Here is an 18940-nt window from a genome sequence, read left to right as displayed (position 1 = left end):
CTGTGTGCAATTCTGGTCACCACGTCTCAAAAAAGATGTGGAGGGGCATAATCGAATGGGGTGCCCAAATTTTCCTGAGGGCGCCCTCGCAGGACGGCCCCACGAAGGGGCGGAGAAACCCATATTATCGAAACAAGATGGGTGTCCACCTTTCGTTTTGATAATACAGTCGGGGATGCCCAAATCTCAACATTTAGGTCAACCTTAGAGATGGTCGACCTTCCCCGGTTTTTGGCGATAATGGAAACCGAGGACGCCCATCTCAAAAAAGACCAAATCCAACTCATTTAGTCGTGGGAGGAGCCAGCATTCATAGTGCACTGGTCCCCCTGACATGCCAGGACACCAACCGGGCACCCTAGGGGGCACTGCAGTGGACTAACTGATACACTAATTGAACGGAAAAAGCCCTTCCCTTACCGATCTCTTAGCGATTCGGAAAGGAACAAGCATACATAAAGGAAATCGCATGCAAATGAGCTGCTCACTGTTAGCTCATTTGCACACGATTTCCTTCCTAAGGAGGGGAAGCCAGCGCAGAGCAGCCAAGCATTATGCGTGGCTGCTCTGCACATGCCAAAGATGGCTTCATACATGCAGACAAGCTGCGTGTATAATAGCCGTCTACAACCTTAAATAAATTGTCATCTACAACCTTAGAAAAGTACAAGTCTAGGTGAAAATGCCCAACTGCTTATAAGGGATGTCTTTTTTTTAGAGTATGGGTGAAGGACTTCCTTTGCTATGCCTCTGTCCCTGCAACAGCAGTTGAGGATGTCCTTTGCTATGATTCTGTCCCTATGATGGCAGTTGAGGATGCCTGGATGTTTTTGTGACATGGACATCTATGCTTCTGACACCCCCTTTATTTATTTATTTGCATTTTGGATCACAAGTAGTAGCAGTGGGATTTGAACTGCTACCTCTGGAGTGAAAGACCAGTACTCTAACCACTAGACCATTCTTCCACTCTACTCCACTCCACTCCCTTGAAATTTGGCCATCCCTGGGGGGGCAGTTCAGGCCATCCAAAATGTTTGAAAGAAGGACGTCCATGCCTTCGCTATCAGGGCCGGTCCTAGGGTCTCTGGCGCCCCCCTGCAGACGATGAGTTGGCACCCGCACGCCCCCCCTCCGGCCCCCGCGTGCCCCCGCCCCCCACCATCTCCTTTCTCTCTTCTCCCACCCTGCCCCTGTCCAGCGATTCTCCTTCACCCGAATCGCCCCCATCCCCCGCCGCCCTTGGTGCTTTAAATCTTTAATTTACCTCCATTCCAGCAGCCGCGTCATTTGAAAGCCTTGTCCCGTCTCTAGCCTTCCCTCCCTTCGTGAGTTCATTCTGCAGTCCCGCCCTCGAGGAAATGACATCAGAAGGCGGGACTGCGGAACCAACTCACGAAGGGAGGGAAGGCTAGAGACGGTGCAGGGCTTTCAAATGATGCGGCTGCTGGAAAGGAGGTAAATTAAAGATTTAAAGCACCAAGGGTGGCGCGGTATGGCGGCGCAGTGCCGCAGCGGTGCCCTTGAAGGCAGGCGCCCCCCCTGCGGCACTTACCCCGCTTACTGGGTTTGACCGGCCCTGTTCGCTATGCCTCCGCTGACACACCATACCTCCCTTCCCAGGGACCTGCATACTGCTGCGATGGACCTGAGTATGACATTTCAGGCTGGCAAAAAAAGTTTTTAAAGTTGTTTTCAGGGTGGGAGGGGGTTAGTCCCCACTGGGGGAGTCAGGGGAGGTCATCCCCGATTCCCTACGGTGGTCATCTGGTCAGTTTGGGCACCTTTTTGAGGCTTGGTTGTAAGAAAAAATGGACCAAGTAAAGTCGGCCAAGTGCTCATCAGGGATGCCCTTCTTTTTTCCATTATTGCTCGAGGATGCACATCTGTTAGGCATGCCCCAATCCCGCCTTCGCTACACCTCCGACACGCCCCCGGGAACTTTGGTCGTCCCTGCGATGGGAAGCAGTCGGGGATGGCCAAAATCAGCTTTCGATTATGCCGATTTAGGCGACCCTGAGAGAAAGACGCCCATCTCCCGATTTGTGTCGAAAGATGGGCGCCCTTCTCTTTTGAAAATAAGCCTGATAGTGGAATTAGAAAAGGTACAGAGAAGGGCGACAAAAATGATGAAGGGGGTGGATCAATTTCCGTATAAGGAAAGGCTAAAGTGGCTAGGGCTCTTCAGCTTGGAGAAAAGACAGCTGAGGGAAGAAAATATGATAGAGGTCTGGAAAATGATAAGTGGAACGGGTAGACGTGAATCACTTGTTTACTCTTTCCAAAAATACTAGGACTAGAGGGCACACAATGAAGTTACAAAGTAGTAAATTTAAAACACATTGGGGAAAATATTTCTTCACTCAATGTGTAATTAAACTCTGGAATTTGTTGCCAGATAATGTAGTAAAAGCAGTTAGCTTAGCAGGGTTTAAAAAAAGTTTAGATAAATTTTCTAAAAGTCCATAAGACATTATTAAAATGGACTTGGGGGAAATCCACTACTTAGTTCTAGGATAAGCAGCATGAAATGCATTGTTTTGGGATCTTGCCAGGTACTTGTAACCTGGATTGGCCTCTGTTGGAAACAGGCTGCTGGGCTTATGTTCTTCTTTTTATTATTGAAGGTGTGTCCTTCTGTATGTCCATCCAATTGCCTATTAGACTGTCTACACACAGCCATGTATCCTTATTGAAGGAACTGCACATGTTGGATACCAGTCAAAAAAGGAGTTGGGATCAGTGTGGGAGTAGCAGCGCCTCCGCCATCACTTCCACCAAACAGTGAGAATTATGCTTCTTTCCCCTTGGTTTTCTCAAAAGTTGGTGGAACAGCAAATTTCTTCTTATACCACTAAACATTTTGCAGCAGTAACAGATGCGGAAACCTGAATGAGATGAAACCCTCCTCTGTGCACTGCTTGTGGCATGCAAACTTGTTGGACCTTGTCACATTGTTTGCCTTCACAATGTACTTTGCTACTGAGACCCACAAGTTAACTCTGTTGAGTGTAGGAGCACAAAAAATGTGCCTTTAGGTTCTTCAGTGACTCTGGTCATTTTAAGGTTCAGGAAACCCAAACGGTTTGTACACTAAGGTGACCTGCAACCCTGTTCCCGAGGAGTCAGATTGGTCCTCAGGACTTACAGTAGGAATTTCTGGGAATATCACTTGATTGGAAGGATGTAGACAGTGTTGAGCTGTGTTGGAGAACCCAGTGGGAGATCCTGAAGTCTTGTTATCTGAAATAAGACGTATACATGCTTGATGAAATAAAGGAAGTGATTACCTGGGGATTCTGACCTTGGACTGGTCCCATGTGAATAATGTGATCCAAATTTTTATATGTCTGCTTGGAAGCAAAAGCCCTGTTGTGTAAATTCCTTTGAAATAATTGGGCTTGAAACATAATATGTATAAGTCAAAACATTTGAATAAAGCCAAGAATGAAATCCTAAGAGACTGTGACTTGCATTAGCAGCAGCTCAAATGCAGAGACTGTGTGCAGTGCTTCTGTGTGTTTGTTTAAAACATGCAACTTGATAGTTTCACAAAGTGTCCCCTCACTTCTATGCTAAGGCACAGTGGAGAGCAAGAACTTTTCAGGACTTTATATAACCTTCCAAGCTCCCATCAACTGTCTTTCTGAACCTGGGGCACACGATTCGATTCCCACTGCAGCTTCTTGTCTGTCATTGCCCCAGTTGCAAAACATATGGGCCCTTCTAGCAAGTAGCGCTAAAAAGTGACCTGCAGTAGCCCAAATGCGGGTCTTTCCCACGCAATGAGGCCACTTTTAGCGCTGCCGGTAAAAGGCATATTTTCCTTCTTTTTCCAATAATGGCCATGTGCTAATTTCCCCATTAGCAGGTGGTTGTCAGTGCATGAGCCCTTAACGCCACCTATTTTGTAGGTTGTAAGTGCTCATGCGCTAATCCTGCGCTAATCAGTTACTGCATGTTAATGCCCATGTGCTAACAGATTAGCATAGCCACACCCACTCTCCACTCCAAACACTCCCCCAGCACTAAAAAACAAACTTAATCTTTTAGCACATGAGTAGCGCACACTGATTCCAAAAATACCGAGGGACACCTCATTGGTTAGTAAAATGACCCCAGATTGTGAGTTCTCTAGGGGCAGAAAAAGTATCTGCATATAATATATTTAAACCACTTTCGCTGTACCATAGAAAGGCGGTAAATCAAATTCATGACCCTTGACCCCTTCAGTAGAGGTGTGCTAGAGTTTTGAACCTTTTGTCACAATAAAACTGTTTCATACCCCTGAATATCTTTCCAGCTAATTATAAGCTTATTAGATTAATGACTTCTTACTGGCTCACTAAGACAACAGTAGATCTGATTTGAATGTTTACATTAGGATAGGTGGGCTCAGGGCTCAAATGTCTCTTGATGTTGTCACAACTGTCAGGAATAGTGAGCCCTTGGACCAAAGCTGGAGTTTTGGCAGACAAATCACCTGGGCTGGCACAGGCAGGAATCAGAACAGACTGGACTAGGATAAACTAACAGACTCAGCAAGGACAGGACAGGGGTAGGAGCTAGGCAACAAGAATAACAGGCAATACACAAGGCAGGAATAGGATTCAGGATTCTCGAACAGGATTCTCAAACAGGCTTGGCTGGAACAGGATTCAGGATTCTCAAACAGGCTTGGCTGGAACAGGATTCTGGAACGGGCTTGGCTTGACTGGAACCGGATTCTGGAATGGGCTTGGCTGGAACAGGATACTGAAAGAGACTTGGTTTGGCTTGGCTGGAACAGGATACTGAAATTGGCTTGGCTGGAATAGGATACTGAAAGGGACTTGGGTTAGCAGGGAACTGGGACAGAACTAGCTCAAACATAGAACAGGAGCAGAACCTGGCTCAAACACACACAGGAACAGAACTTGGCAGAACACAGCTCAAGAGCCAGGAAGCAAACATGGCAGGCAAAGGATTAAGCAGACTAAGGGAAGACAAACAAACAAAGAAGCAATGTGCTTACCAGCACCCACAGCTGGATAGTAGTGAAGTAATCAGGTATGATGCTGACTTCTACAGACTCAGAATAAACAGACAAGAACCACACACACAGGAAACAGAACAGGGAATACAGAAACAGAGCATGGATAAACACAGAGGTTGGCTTAAACACAGAGCTTAACTATAGCAAGAGTCAAAAGCAGCGCTATACTAAAAGCAGTACCTAAGGGTAGAATCAAACAGATACAGACACCAAGGGCAGGGTGTGGCTCTACAGCCAGACTTTCAGGAAACAAGATTCAAAAGCAAACTCACAGAAACAAAGGAAAGCATTGAAACACAAGACTCAGAGAAACACAGCACAAACCTTCAGGAGTAAAACACTCAGGAAGAAAGCCAAGCATGGATATGATCTAAACAGGTAACACAAGATTAAGAGACCTCTTGCAAAGGCAATGTAGGAAAGCTCCCTGGATCCTTATAAAGGAGTAGGCTGATGATGTCACAAGTAGAAAATGAAGCAGAAGCAGGGAGACCAAAGTGAGGCTTGGCTTACAGGAAGAACAATAGGAAATGAAGCAGACTGGAGAGGTCACAGAGCTAGATAAGGAGAAACAGAAGGTCTGAACATAAGGGCATGGCCACAACCATGACAGATGTTTTATGTGACAGTTTTGTTTAATATGGGTATTTTCCCCCACTGTGACATGTTGTATTCCCAAAATTAGAGAAAATAAAATCTAAAGAAAAAAGTGCTATTTCAAAACTGGACCAGCATAACTGACCTGCAGACATTTTGCTCATTTTTGCCCAAAAGCTGAAACCTGGCACCCAATGAGTCTTTAGCATTAGAGAACTGGAGGTAGTAATGTAAGACATTAAAGATAGTGATGTGGGATGACAAGAGGATGGGGCTACGTTGAGATTTGAGAGTCAGAGAAGGGATTATGGAAAGTGATAAGAGCATGGAAGAGGATGATTGGAGGATGAACAATGTGTGAAGACTTGATTGGGTGAGACTGGAGGGGGTCCCCAACCCCCGCCAGCTGAAGACTTCATTCAGCGCTGGTCTCCAGCACCACCGCATTGCCTACCCTGCTCGCTCTTTCCCTCTTCCCCTCATGTCCAGCACACTCCTTTTAGTAAGATTGAGCATACTCAGTTCACTAAAAGGAGCATGCGAGATGTGAAGGGAAGAGCAATAGGGCAGGCAATGCGGTGGCGCCGGAGACCAGCGCTGGATGAAGTCTTCAGCTGGTGAGGGTTTGCAGTGGCAGTGCTTCAGCTGGCAGGGGTTGGGGATCCCTACACTGCCTCACCACCCCCTGTACCCCCCCCCCGACGCTCCCCACCCACTGTCGCTGTTGTACATCTTGGCTGGTGGGGATCCCCAACCCCTGCCAGCTGAAGCACTGCCACTGCAAACCCCCACCAGCTGAAGACTTCGTCCAGCGCTGGTCTCCTGCACCACCGCATTGCCTGTCCTATTGCTCTTCTCTTCACATCTCGCACGCTCCTTTTAGTGAACTGAGCATACTCAATCTCACTAAAAGAAGTGTGCCGGACATGAGGGGAAAAGCGAGCAGGGTAGGCAATGCGGTGGTGCTGGAGACCAGTGCTGAATGAAGTCTTCAGCTGGCGGGGGTTGGGGACCCCCTCCAGCCAAACCAGGGGCCCAAAGCAAATTTAAGGGGCCCAGGCCCCCATGGCCCCATGTAGCTATGCCACTGGGTCAGAGTAAAAATGGCCAGGTTTGAAAGAAAGATGGGAAATAGTGAGAAAGTCAGAGAGGTCTTTAAAGGAGATGGGAGTCAGACAGGAGATCGGCAGAGTAGAAAGCAATAAAGTGTTGGGACAAGGAGAACTAGGGTAAGAGATAGTGAAATGAGGGAGAGTGAGAGAAAGGTAGTAAGAGAAAGAGAAAAGGAGGTGTGAAATTCAGCTGGTAGTGGATAGAAAGATGTGAACAACTTGTAATAAATGGAGAGATCTACAGGTAGCAGAGTGAGAATCTGAGAAAAATTAGATGAAAGGAAAATACTGAGCTAGCAAAGGACGTGGAGACAGAAGGAGAAAAATTGAAGTGGAATGAGACCTCAGAAAATACACAATAGGAAAGAGAAAAAGAAAGGGGGGGGGGGGGACAAACACCCAGTCAACAAAATTAGAGGGAAAATCTATTTTATTTCCAGCTTAATGTCTGTCAGACATAATTCAAGGTGAAAAGGATTCTCTGCAGGATGTAAAGGCTTTCATTGGATCAATGTAAGAATTATCCAAACATATCATAAATGAGTCTTTGAGATCCCATGGGCCCCTTCTTCAGATGTGAAGAATGAGTGATGTGACATTTGTACAAGAGATCTGTGTGGTATCAAAACCTTATGTACAATATTTTTGGAAGGTTCTTAAATCTATCCAGTAAAAGGCTTCAGAAGCTGCCAAGAATCCCACATTTTTCAGTATTAAGTTATTGTATGCTCTCTGTGCAGTTTACTTTTTGATATATGGATGGAAGTGGTGGAGGATTAAATAATTTCATAAAAGCCAAGTGCCTCACAACATCTAACTGAGCTGGAAAGACCTCTTGATAAAATACTGGCAGCGCTTTACTGATTGTGTAAGAATCAAAACATAGCACTGCTCCATTCCTACCAGTTCTGTGTTCTGTACTCAGCATGTACAACACCAACTGACAAAATATTAGGGGGGGGGGGGTTGCCCACATAGAGGTGTTTGAATATTCCTTTTATATTGCTCTGACCACAGTGTTGGAGGAAGTTTATGTGGAGGAGATAGTGTTTCTATTGGGGTTCTGTCCCATTCCATTCAGTCTCAGGTTAGTGATAGACACCAGACTTCACTCCCATACAGAAAGATAAAGGTATTGAATAATTTTAACAGTAGTTGAAATTGGGTAGGGGTACCTTTATTACATAGAACTTTTTTTTTCTTGTTGAGAGGAAGGGGATTTAAATTTCACTCATGTCTTTTTCAGTTGTCCCTCAAGACAAGTTACATTTAGGTACGATAAGTATTTATTTTTTCTATTCCTGGAAGGCTTTTCCTGTCACTGGAAGGTTTACAATCTAAGGACTCTGTTTACTAAGCCACGCTACAGTCATGCTAGCATTTTTAGCTCACACTAAAAATTAGCACATGTTAATGTTAGAGACATCCATAAAAATATATGGATGTCTAGCCTTAGCGTGTGCTAATTTTTAGCACAGGCTAAAAATGTTAGCACACCTTAGTAAACAGGGCCCTAAGTTTAAACCTGAGACAAGGGAGGGTTAAGTGTCTTGGTCAAAGTCAGAAGGATTATCAGTGGGGTTTGAACCAGGCTCCCCTGGTTCTCAGCCTGCTGCTGTAACCATTAGGTCTTCAAGTTTAACTTAACTTTAAGCTCTCAGGTCCTGGCATCAGTAGTCCATAATGTACTCCATTTCTAGATTATTTAGACAAAGTTTTAATGTAGATTTTTTTTTTTGGCATTTTCTGAAATCTGCCACCTGTTTTTAAATTGTTCTCAGAGTCATCTGTAGGGTTCATAGCATGCAGTAGCTCTTAAACAGTGAGAGCTACTGCAAGATATGATGTACTCTAAAAGGTTTGCAAAAAGACTAATTTCATAAGAATTTGGCTGGAAATAGGTTCTTATGTTCTAAGGTACACAGGGACCGGCAATTTCTCTTGGTCATTTTCAGATGGCCCCAAAAGGAGGAGACTGTCTGCACACACAGCAGGCATCTGATCTCCAAGATATTTTGTTTCAGTCCTGGAGCTGAGGATCTCTCTCCCACTAGGAGGAGATTATTGATATCAATGTTATTGAGCATGTGCCAAGAAAACAAATGTGTAGAAACTGCTAGACAGCTTTGCTGAATTCAGAACACATCACAAGAAAACATAATGCCATTTAGGTTAAGCATGAATCATCCAGGTTTGTGTATTATATTGAATCTACCTAATTCATATTGCTTCCCAAGAGATAGGGGTGTGGGGAATCCTCCATGACATTTTTGCTTGAGGGTCCATAAATTTAATTTAAGACAGTCTACCCCTGCAAGGGTAAACTATGGGCCCATACCATCAAGTCTATAATTTGTGTTTGCCTTTCAAGGGCATTTTTCATGATTTTTTCATGTGTGCTCACCCATTGGGATGCATTTCAACTTTCGTGAGAGTCATATAGGTTGCAATGTCTCTTTTAAAATTGCAGCCCTGTTTGTTAAGTATAACCAGCAAGCCCACCAGAAGGAAACTGAGCTCTATCCACACCACACCTCACCACACACACACACACACATACACACACACACACACACACACACACACACACACACACACACACACACACACACAAATAATAATAATATAAATACAAATAATTAAAAAAATGTCTAATTTCAGACTGTTATCTATGTGTGTAAAAAGAAAGACTCAGTTGAATTTCAGCAACTACTTCTTTCTGTACTGGATGAAACTAAGATAGTCTTCGGATGCCAGATATGCTAAATATTTTCCTATATATAGAAAATGGGAAAAATTCTGTCCCCAATTTGTTACGCATATTGAGTAAAGTTAGTATTGAAGGCACAGAGGGGACATACTCAAGTGAGACTTTTTAAAAATTATTTTTTCTCCTTTTTGGGGGGCTTGCAATTCAGTTGAAATTGCAAGGCTCATCCCATAAGCCTCCAATAGCAACTACCTGGAAAGCTCCCCATTCCTCTTTATATACCTTTCCTGACTCATTTAACCCAGTCATTATTGCCACAGCTCTGCCAGAAGCCACACACCACGGTTCCCTCTGGGACCTTGCAATCATGGGCTCAAAATCTGACCACTAAGAATGACTGACACCCTCCCCCTCACAGGTTCCATGGCTGCTGCTCCCACAACATTTCAGCCCTAAACTGTCAATAAAACCTGGATCACTCTTGTCTTTTTTTCTTTCTTTACATTTCAATGGCTGTATCAATGGATTTTGCAGCTCTCGGAAAAGCCCTTGGTTCTAGTGTATTTGATAACATGGAAGAGCTGAAACCCTATCAGTACAAAGTTATATGTGATTTCTCCTTCTAAACTTCCTTCCATACGGACTTTTAGAAAACAAATCATTTTTGGTCATTACCAACACTGTGGGAACAGTTATTCTCAACTGCAGCATGCTGTTCTGGAAAAGGAACTGTTCAATCAAGCGAGTGACTGAAGCATAGTGATGGCAATGCTGAAGAACCCAAGATTTAATCCCACCCCACCATTCTGTGTGTGATCTGGAGCAAAGCCACTTAATACACAGTATTCAAACTAGCATTGTGATAGGAACTACACACTTTGAAAGCACTATGTACTACACAGCATAAGAAGTGCTATGGCAGTGCCTTGTTAGAAACACTAAACTCTCCCCACTTTCCCGCCCCCAGTTTTCAGCCAAGAAAAGGACACTGAACTAGAAGCAGCACTGAACTAGAAGAGCCTGGTTAAAATCCCACTGTGGCTCTTTTTGGCACTGGGCAAGGCACTTAACCCTCCATTGCCTCAAGTACAAACTTAGACTGTGAGGTCACTAAGGATAGGGCACTACCTACTGTACCTGAATGGATTTGGAAAAGGTGTTAGCTAAATTTATCTCTCTGTATGAAGTGTCTGGTCTGAACAGTAGCTGAAATATCTTCTTTCAGCCAAGAACCATTTCATTTAGTACACTTTACTAAAAAAAAACAGGGATTAAGATGGGAGAAGTTCAAGCAAGGTCCCTTGAACCACTCCACAAACCACTAAACCAGACGTCTTCAGCAGGGCAAGGAAAAGCTGCCCAGCTATTAGGATGTGGCTGAAATGGCCATAACCCTATGGGAAGTTCTCTCCTTGCAAAGGATTTTACAGTGAAATAGCCCTCCCACTATGAAGCTAAACAGCGCGATTAGCAGCAACTCCTTTCTCACAGGGTGGGGGAAGGGCGAGACTATTTCCCTTTGCCTTTTAGGACAGGTCACAGTGAGACTTCACTGGTGGCTAAGGATACGCACATGATCTTTAAAATTCCCTCATTGCTTTCCAGCACTCCGAAAACATTCACATTTGATCAAGCTGCTTGACTTTTTGCCTGGAGAACTGAAGCTATTTTTAAGTGGAGGAAAGCTGCCTCCTTCCCTCCAAAGAAGTACATCGGGGACCATTTCTTTAAGGGATGCTACCCTCAACCCTACAATGCTACATACAATATGGGGTTGCGCCACTCAGAAACATATAGCCGCTCCACAGCACGACTGTTCTGGCAGAGAGGAAAAAAAACCTAGCGACTACTTTCGTCTTAAAAAAAATAATAACAATAAAGTGTGTTTATAAAAACTGCAAATGACACTCACTCCCAAGGCAAACTGAACACCCAAACCTTGAAATGAATAAAGATTCGAGATTTTCTCCCCTTCTCCACCTCCCTCCCCCTAATTAAGGAGCAAAGAAGCCTGGGCAGTTTCAGAGAGGGAGTCACCATAATAAAATGAAAGGGAAACCCCTTCAGTGTCTCAAAGATAACCCAAGCTTTAACGCCGTGTGTGATCTAAAAGGATCCAAGCAACCAACTCCTCCTTCACCCCCTCCCCCCCAGGAGGAGGACTTGTATAACCCGCTTCTTTTACAGCAGAGACGAACGTTACAATCACTCCTAGGGGGAAGGGGTGTATTGGTTTTATTTCCTTTTTATTGCCTATCAACAGGATTTCGTTTCGATGCATCTACAAAGGATTCCCTAACTAAACTACTTAGTTAAAAAAAAAAAGGCAGAAGCAGCAGCAGCTACACAATTAATTATAGAGTCGTAAAACGGAAATCATAAAAAGAGCTATGCTGTAATTCTTGCCAAATTGAAGCTGTCAGTTTGGACGAGAAGGATTTAGATGTACACGTTTTCTCTGCCACATAAACGGCTCTTTACGCTTCCCAAGCCCTTCTCCTCCCCCCCTCCCCGGGCCCCCACATTTGTACGGCAGACAAACTAATTTAGCTGCTGTTTCAGTTTTGTAACTTTACACTGCAGGTTCACACGATTTGCTCCGTTTTTTACTGTAAGCGAAGTTCAGGGTCCTAATCCCCCACCTCAAAGGAATGGGACCCCGGGGTGGATAGCATTTTTACTCAATCACAACTACAGAAGGGCATTTCTGAAATGGTACTAAACAGGTAAATGAACCTGAAGGCTAATGAAATGATTTTACATGGCCACTTCGTTATCGGCATTATCACAGCTGGTTTCCAGCATCAACTTTATTAAAGGTTACTCTATATATTGGAGAGAATTTTATGCCACATTTTAAGATTACTACTACTACTATTTAGCATTTCTATAGCGCTACAAGGCATACGCAGCGCTGCACAAACATAGAAGAAAGACAGTCCCTGCTCAAAGAGCTTACAATCTAATAGACAAAAAATAAATAAAGTAAGCAAATCAAATCAGATAATATTCTGCCCCCCCCCCCCCCATTCTTCAATATATATGTATATACACATACACACACACACACACACACACACAAACTCACGTGCATATGTTGTCCTGGAAAGAGACTGTTAAAAAAGGAAACAGCAGCTGCACCTAAAGGCACCTACCTGCAATGACAGCTGGGGATCGCTGACCTCCCTCTGCTCGCAGCCACACTTGCAAGGTGAAGGCATCTCTGGGCAGCTCTATACCCGCTTTCAGACGTAGCTGATCCTTTCCCCCGCTGAAGTAGAGTATCCTGCCCGGCCGGAACGGAGCCCCAGCCTCTTCTGCCTCTCCCTGCTGCATCCTGCGGGGCACGCTCAGAGGCTCTACGCTAGGTACGGAGCGCCTGCCTCGGGCTAGCCTGGTGGCACAGGTGCCTGCTGGGGTGTAGTGCTGGCTGCGGGCGTGTCGGATCTCCCTCTTCGCTCTGCGGGAGCGCTCGTCCATCCCACACTCGGATCCGCTGGCCAGAGTTGCAGAGAGAAGCCCAAGAGGCAGCAGCAAGCCCCAGAGCTGCATTTCCAACCTCCCACCCCCCCACTCCCCTCCAAATCCTCCCGATCTGCCAGCTTTGAACTCCTCCTCGTCTTGACTTTCTCCTCTTGCTCACCCTTCCTGGGTATTTCCAGTTTTATCCACCTTCAATTGCCTTCTTTTTCTCCTTTTTTTCCCCCAGTACGATTTGTGATGTTCGTTTTTATTTCTGTATCCCCCCCCCCCCTTCTTCAAGCTTCAAACTATTTTTTTCTATCTTCCTTGCTGTCTTCTTCAGTTGAATTCCTTCCTCCTTTTCTCAGCTGGATTTCAATCCCCTGTATTTATTTTCCTGGAGAAGTTGTGTCTCCCAGACTCTAATTCTTACTCCCCCCACAAAAAACCCAAATACTCTAATTAAATTTTTTAATTATTTTTGTCCTTTATAACATGATCCATGGCCCCCTACCTCCCCAACCCCCTCTCTCTTTCTTCACAAAATGAAAGAAAAGAAAAAAAAAAGAGAGAAAAGCCCCTCAGAAGATGAGTAAACAAGAACATGCAAATTTTTCTCCTGGGTGCTCCACCTTCCCAGCTAAATGATTCCCATTAAAAGTGCAGGGATCATGACTAATCAATCAGTTCAGGGAGCTGGCTATCTCTAGAGGCTCAGAGCACTACACTCTCTTATCTTTCATAGAAGACAATTATTGTTAAGACAGAAACTGTAATAGTAAATGTGCTGCACCTCTTTCTCCCCCCAGTCTCCCCAGTTTTCTGTTTCAACGCTGTCTACAGTACACATTTCTAATTTTGTTTGCTGATAAAATATGAAAGAGTCATTCCTTTTTCTAGTTTCCCCACTGCATCCTCCTGTTAAATCTCATTCTTTCTCTGTACTGCATAAGGAGCCCTGAAACTTGCTTCTCAGGGATTTTTTTAGACTGTTTCTTTAAAAATTTCCCTTTCTTGTATTATTTGCTTTAAAGTTATGGCACCAGAAAACTCTCCCCTTCTGCAGCCCACCTTCCCTTCAGTGAAGTAGTGCAGTGGATCACAAATCTTGCATCCAAGATACCCAGTGGATGACCAGGAGCAGAGAGGGATAAAGCTTTTGAAGAGCTCTTGCTTTTCCAGAAAGCTCCAGATTTAAGTACTGCAGGACTTGGCTATTGAATACTTCCAAAAAGACTTCTTTTTCTCAAGAAAAACATATTTTAAAATAAAAAAAAAAATAAAGAAAATAATAAAGAAAAACAATGCTGCTTAAACTTTCAGGTTAAAAGTATTTATATCCCTGGTTTTCTTGGCTTAGTAGTAATTGCAACCACAGGTAAGAATCTTTGACTGCTTGCTGCTTTGTGGATCTGTTTCTGAGCTGGGACGTTTTTTTTGTGTGTATTTCATATTCACTCTATGAAGAGCTCTAGGGCTCCCCCTCCTGGGCAGGAAAGGGATTTCTGTTATACAATGGCCATGACTGAGAATCAACTGGCTGGCAGTAGTACTTACACACATGGTCTCAGCAGTGATTTCATTCATTCTGTAGCATGACAAATAAGAAACCATCTTCCATATCTAGGCATGGTACTGATGTACAAAAACAGGATTTTTAAATCAGAATTTTCCTCAACACAGTACTGTGCAGAAGAAATCACTTTTCTTAATGAAAATTGTGAAAAGGGGAACTGGAAGACATGGTCCTTGCACAGAACCTTCAGAGCTATACTGCAAGATAAATGCAAGATTTTCTAGACTCCAATATAATACACATCAGACCAATAGAATTCAGGTGATGGAAATGCTGAAATCTTGAAAAGCACAGAGATGTTAGCATGGACAGATAAAATCCCTAGATATGATTGTCCAAGCTAGTTCTAGAACGTTTGAGGGAGGGGTAGAATGTTTGAAATTCTAGTTATATATCACTGCATTTTCATTTGTGTCTAGGTAAGCAAACAATAAGTGCCAGTAACCAGACAAGTGCTGTAAAGTGTTCTTCAGAGAATCTCTTCATACTTCCAAAGTGTATCAGACATACAGCATGAAGGAAATCTATTTATTTCCCTGTCCAAAAATACAGTAGGGCTAGACTTTCCAGTAAAGTACTCAACACACACACACACACATACACACACACACACACACACACACACATTCTTTTCCTTCTGCTCTGTTTTAAGATGAGATATTATTCATCTTTATAATATAGAATTAAGATTTATTGATTAAACTGCTTGTCATCTGATAGATTGAAGATGGCTCTAAGATTTATTTGGCATTTTTGATATAAGCCTTCCCATATTCCCTCAGTCTGCTGCACAGAAAGGGCTGGATTCAGTGAATAGTGCCGAAAGTTAGGTGCCTGGAAAAACTTGCTCTCAGTGGTACTCTATAAAGAGCGCTCTAGGCTGACTGCTCCTTATAGAATGGCACTTAACACATATTCTGGCACCCAACTTTCCACACAAGGACTTACACCAACTGTAACCTAGTATAAATCCTGGCAGGGGCAGCCAAAGGCAATCTGCTGCCTGAGGCAGAGATGAAATGCCGCCTTGCCCATGCTCTCCTGTGCCCCCCATAATCTGACTTGCATGTTCCCCTTCCTTCCTCAACCTTTTACCTTATTTTTTTCCAAAAGGCAGCAGCAGCAGTGATTTCCATAGGCTGCCGGCACTGGCCTCTTTGCTACTGCATCCCGCCTCTGAAGAAACAGGAAGTTATGTGAAGAGGCGGGTCACAGTGGGAGAAGAGGCCGGTGTCAGCGGCACCGCGGCAGGGCAGCCTATGGGAATCGCTGCCACTGTTGCTGTTGCCTTTTGGAAAAAAAACTAAGGGCCCTCTTTACTAAGGCATACTAGCATTTTTAGCACATGCTAAAATTTTACATGCACTAACGATAGAGACACCCATATATTCCTATGGGTGTCTCTAGCATTAGCGCATGCTAAAAATGATAGCATGCTTACAGTGCAGCTTAGTAAACAGGGCCCTAAGGTAAAGGTTTGAGAAGGGAAGGGGAGAGAGCTTCTCCTGGAGCATGCCGCCTGAGGTCCCATGCCTCAGGTGGCCTAATGGTAGGGCCACCCCTGAATCCTGGCATGCAACTTGGGTGTGCAGCTCCCAAATTCTATAACACTGCATGTAATTCTTTGGAATGCCTCTTACCTGCCCATGCCCCTCCCACGACCATGCCCCCTTTTGAGATGCACATGAGAGGATTTGGACACAGAATTTATAGAACCCTGTGTAGCCAGATTAACATACAAATCCAAATTAGAGCCAATAATTGATTGAAAATAGCCAATTATTGATTGTTAATGGCTCACTAGCAAATTTATTTGCTTGTGGATCTCAGGATTTGCACAACTTTGGGTGCTATTTATAGAATCTGGGTGGACGTGTGCAGGAAAAGAACTTAAAATGAGTACATTTAAGCAGCAGTCTTAGAGGAGACAGCTGACAATATACAGTCAAGCACACATTTGTTTATTAAGCAGAGCCACCTACTTGCCTAGAACATAAGAATAGCCAAACTGGGTCAGACCAAAGGTCTATCTAGCCTAGTATCCTGCTTCTAACAGTGGCCAAGCCATGTCACAAGTATCTGGCAGAATCCCAAGAAGTAGCAATACTCCAAGTTAACAATCCCCAGGGATAAGCAACGGCTTTCCTCAGGTCTACTTTATTAATGGTTTATGGACTTTTCCTTCATGAACTTATCCAAGCCTTTTTCAAATCCAGGTATGCTATCTATTTTTACCACATCCTCTGATAGTGAGTTCCAGAGCTTAACTGGGTGCTGAGTGAAAAATATTTTCTCCTACTTGTTTTAAATGCACTACTTAGTAACTTCATAGTTAAAACTTGGACAGCCAAGTCTACTCATTCTGATAGCTTTTCAAAGTGATTAGGATTGGGGCAAATCCAGCACAAACAGGAACAGTCAGGATATTAAGTACTCTAAGCAAACCTTCACCTTACATCTCTCCACTGTGAATTAACTTTCAGGCCCATAGGGCCCCCTCTTCTGAGATTTGAATAGTTAAACTTGGTCATCACAATCACGCCTCCCAGAGTGATTGTACAGACACAATTATACATCATATATTTTCATAGTAAACTTTGTTTTGTTTGTATGTATGTTTGTGTCTGTATGCATGCATATGTATGTTTGTTTTGTGTGTATGTATATACACAATGGACAAAAATTCTATATATGGCACTGAAAAAATGAACGCTAAGTACTATTCTTTAAATGGTGCTCCGAGTTGGCTGCTGTTTATAGAATAGTGCCTAGTGCCAGGATTTGTGCCTATCATTTAGGCATAAGGATGTATACCAACTGAAACTACTACTACTACTACTACTTAACATTTCTAGAGCGCTACTAGGGTTACGCAGCGCTGTACAATTTAACAAAGAGAGACAGTCCCTGCTCAAAGAGCTTACAATCTAATAGACAAGTGAACGGTCGGTCCGATAGGAGCAGTCAAATTGGGGCATTCTGGATTCACTGAACGGTAAGGGTTAGGTGCCGAACGCAGCATTGAAGAGGTGGGCTTTAAGCAAAGACTTGAAGACGGGCAGGGAGGGGGCTTGGCGTAAGGGTTCAGGAAGGTTGTTCCAAGCATAGGGTGAGGCGAGGCAGAATGAGCGGAGCCTGGAGTTGGCGGTGGTGGAGAAGGGTACTGAGAGGAGGGATTTATCCTGTGAACAGAGGTTACGGGCGGGAACGTAAGGGGAGATGAGGGTAGAGAGGTAGTGAGGGGCAGCAGACTGAGTGCATTTGTAGGTAAGAAGGAGAAGCTTGAATTGAATGCGGTATCTGATCGGAAGCCAGTGAAGTGACCTGAGGAGAGGGGTGATATGAGTATATCGGTTCTGGCGGAATATGAGACGTGCAGCAGAGTTCTGAACAGACTGAAGGGGGGATAGATGGCTAAGTGGGAGGCCAGTGAGGAGTAAGTTGCAGTAGTCCAGGCGAGAGGTAATGAGAGCGTGGACGAGAGTTCGGGTGGTGTGTTCAGAGAGGAAAGGGCGAATTTTGCTGATGTTAAAGAGGAAGAAGCGACAGGTCTTGGCTATCTGCTGGATATGCGCAGAGAAGGAGAGAGAGGAGTCAAAGATGACTCCGAGGTTGCGGGCAGATGAGACGGGGAGGATGAGGGTGTTATCAACTGAGATAGAAAGTGGAGGAAGAGGAGAAGTGGGTTTTGGTGGAAAGACGATAAGCTCGGTCTTGGACATGTTCAGTTTCAGGTGGCGGTTGGACATCCAGGCAGCAATGTCGGATAAGCAGGCCGATACCTTTGCCTGGGTCTCCGGTGTAAATCCCCTTACCCAATTAGGCATGGATCGGGCATATTCTGTAACAGTGTGTGCAAATTCTTGGAACCCCCAAGACCTGCCTATGCCACTCCAATGGCCACACCCCCTTTTCAGATGTGTGCACAAGAATTTACATGCATATCTTTATAAAAAATGCCTAGCAAGAGTTGCACATAAATTCTAATTGCTTCCAATTAGCACTAATAATTGATTATTAGCACCTAATTATTGGTATTAATTGGTTCATTAGTCAATTAAATTGCACACAGACATTTGAGTGTATTTCTCAAATTCTGCGCACAATTTTGAGCGCCATATATAGAATCTTGTACAGTATACATACACACACAAGTACATTATGAAAGCCACTTCCAAAAACTGTGCTCTGTTTCTTTTTGGTGCTGTTATTTCTCACACCCGCCTGCATCCATTAACACTGTGTCTAATGCTATTATGTATTACGTAAACCTTTTTGCCATAGAAGTGAAGGCGATATGTCAAATAAATACATTAAAGTGTATCAGTAAAACAGTTCATCTGAGAATGATCTTTTTAGCATCCTTTATGGTACTAAAGAAGTTTTATGAGTGTGTGTGTGTGTGTGTGTGAGAGAGAGAGAGAGAGAGAGAGAAAGAGAGTGACATT

At 44.0% G+C, this 18940-nt stretch overlaps 1 protein-coding gene across 1 annotated transcript in view; it reads right to left on the bottom strand.

Moving 5' to 3' along the window:
* PAPPA (pappalysin 1) overlaps window positions 1-13006 on the bottom strand; it is a 595681-nt gene extending 582675 nt beyond the window's left edge. The window contains exon 1 of the mRNA XM_030207548.1: window positions 12610-13006. Within this exon, the coding sequence (XP_030063408.1) occupies window positions 12610-13006 (397 nt within the window). The remainder of the gene's footprint in view (window positions 1-12609) is intronic.
* Between the last annotated feature and the right edge of the window lie 5934 nt (window positions 13007-18940).

Source organism: Microcaecilia unicolor, chromosome 6 (genome assembly GCF_901765095.1).
Source record: "Microcaecilia unicolor chromosome 6, aMicUni1.1, whole genome shotgun sequence".
NCBI lineage: Eukaryota > Metazoa > Chordata > Amphibia > Gymnophiona > Siphonopidae > Microcaecilia > Microcaecilia unicolor.
The sequence above is the reverse complement of the archived record's forward strand: the minus strand, read 5'-3'. Positions and strand labels throughout refer to the sequence as shown.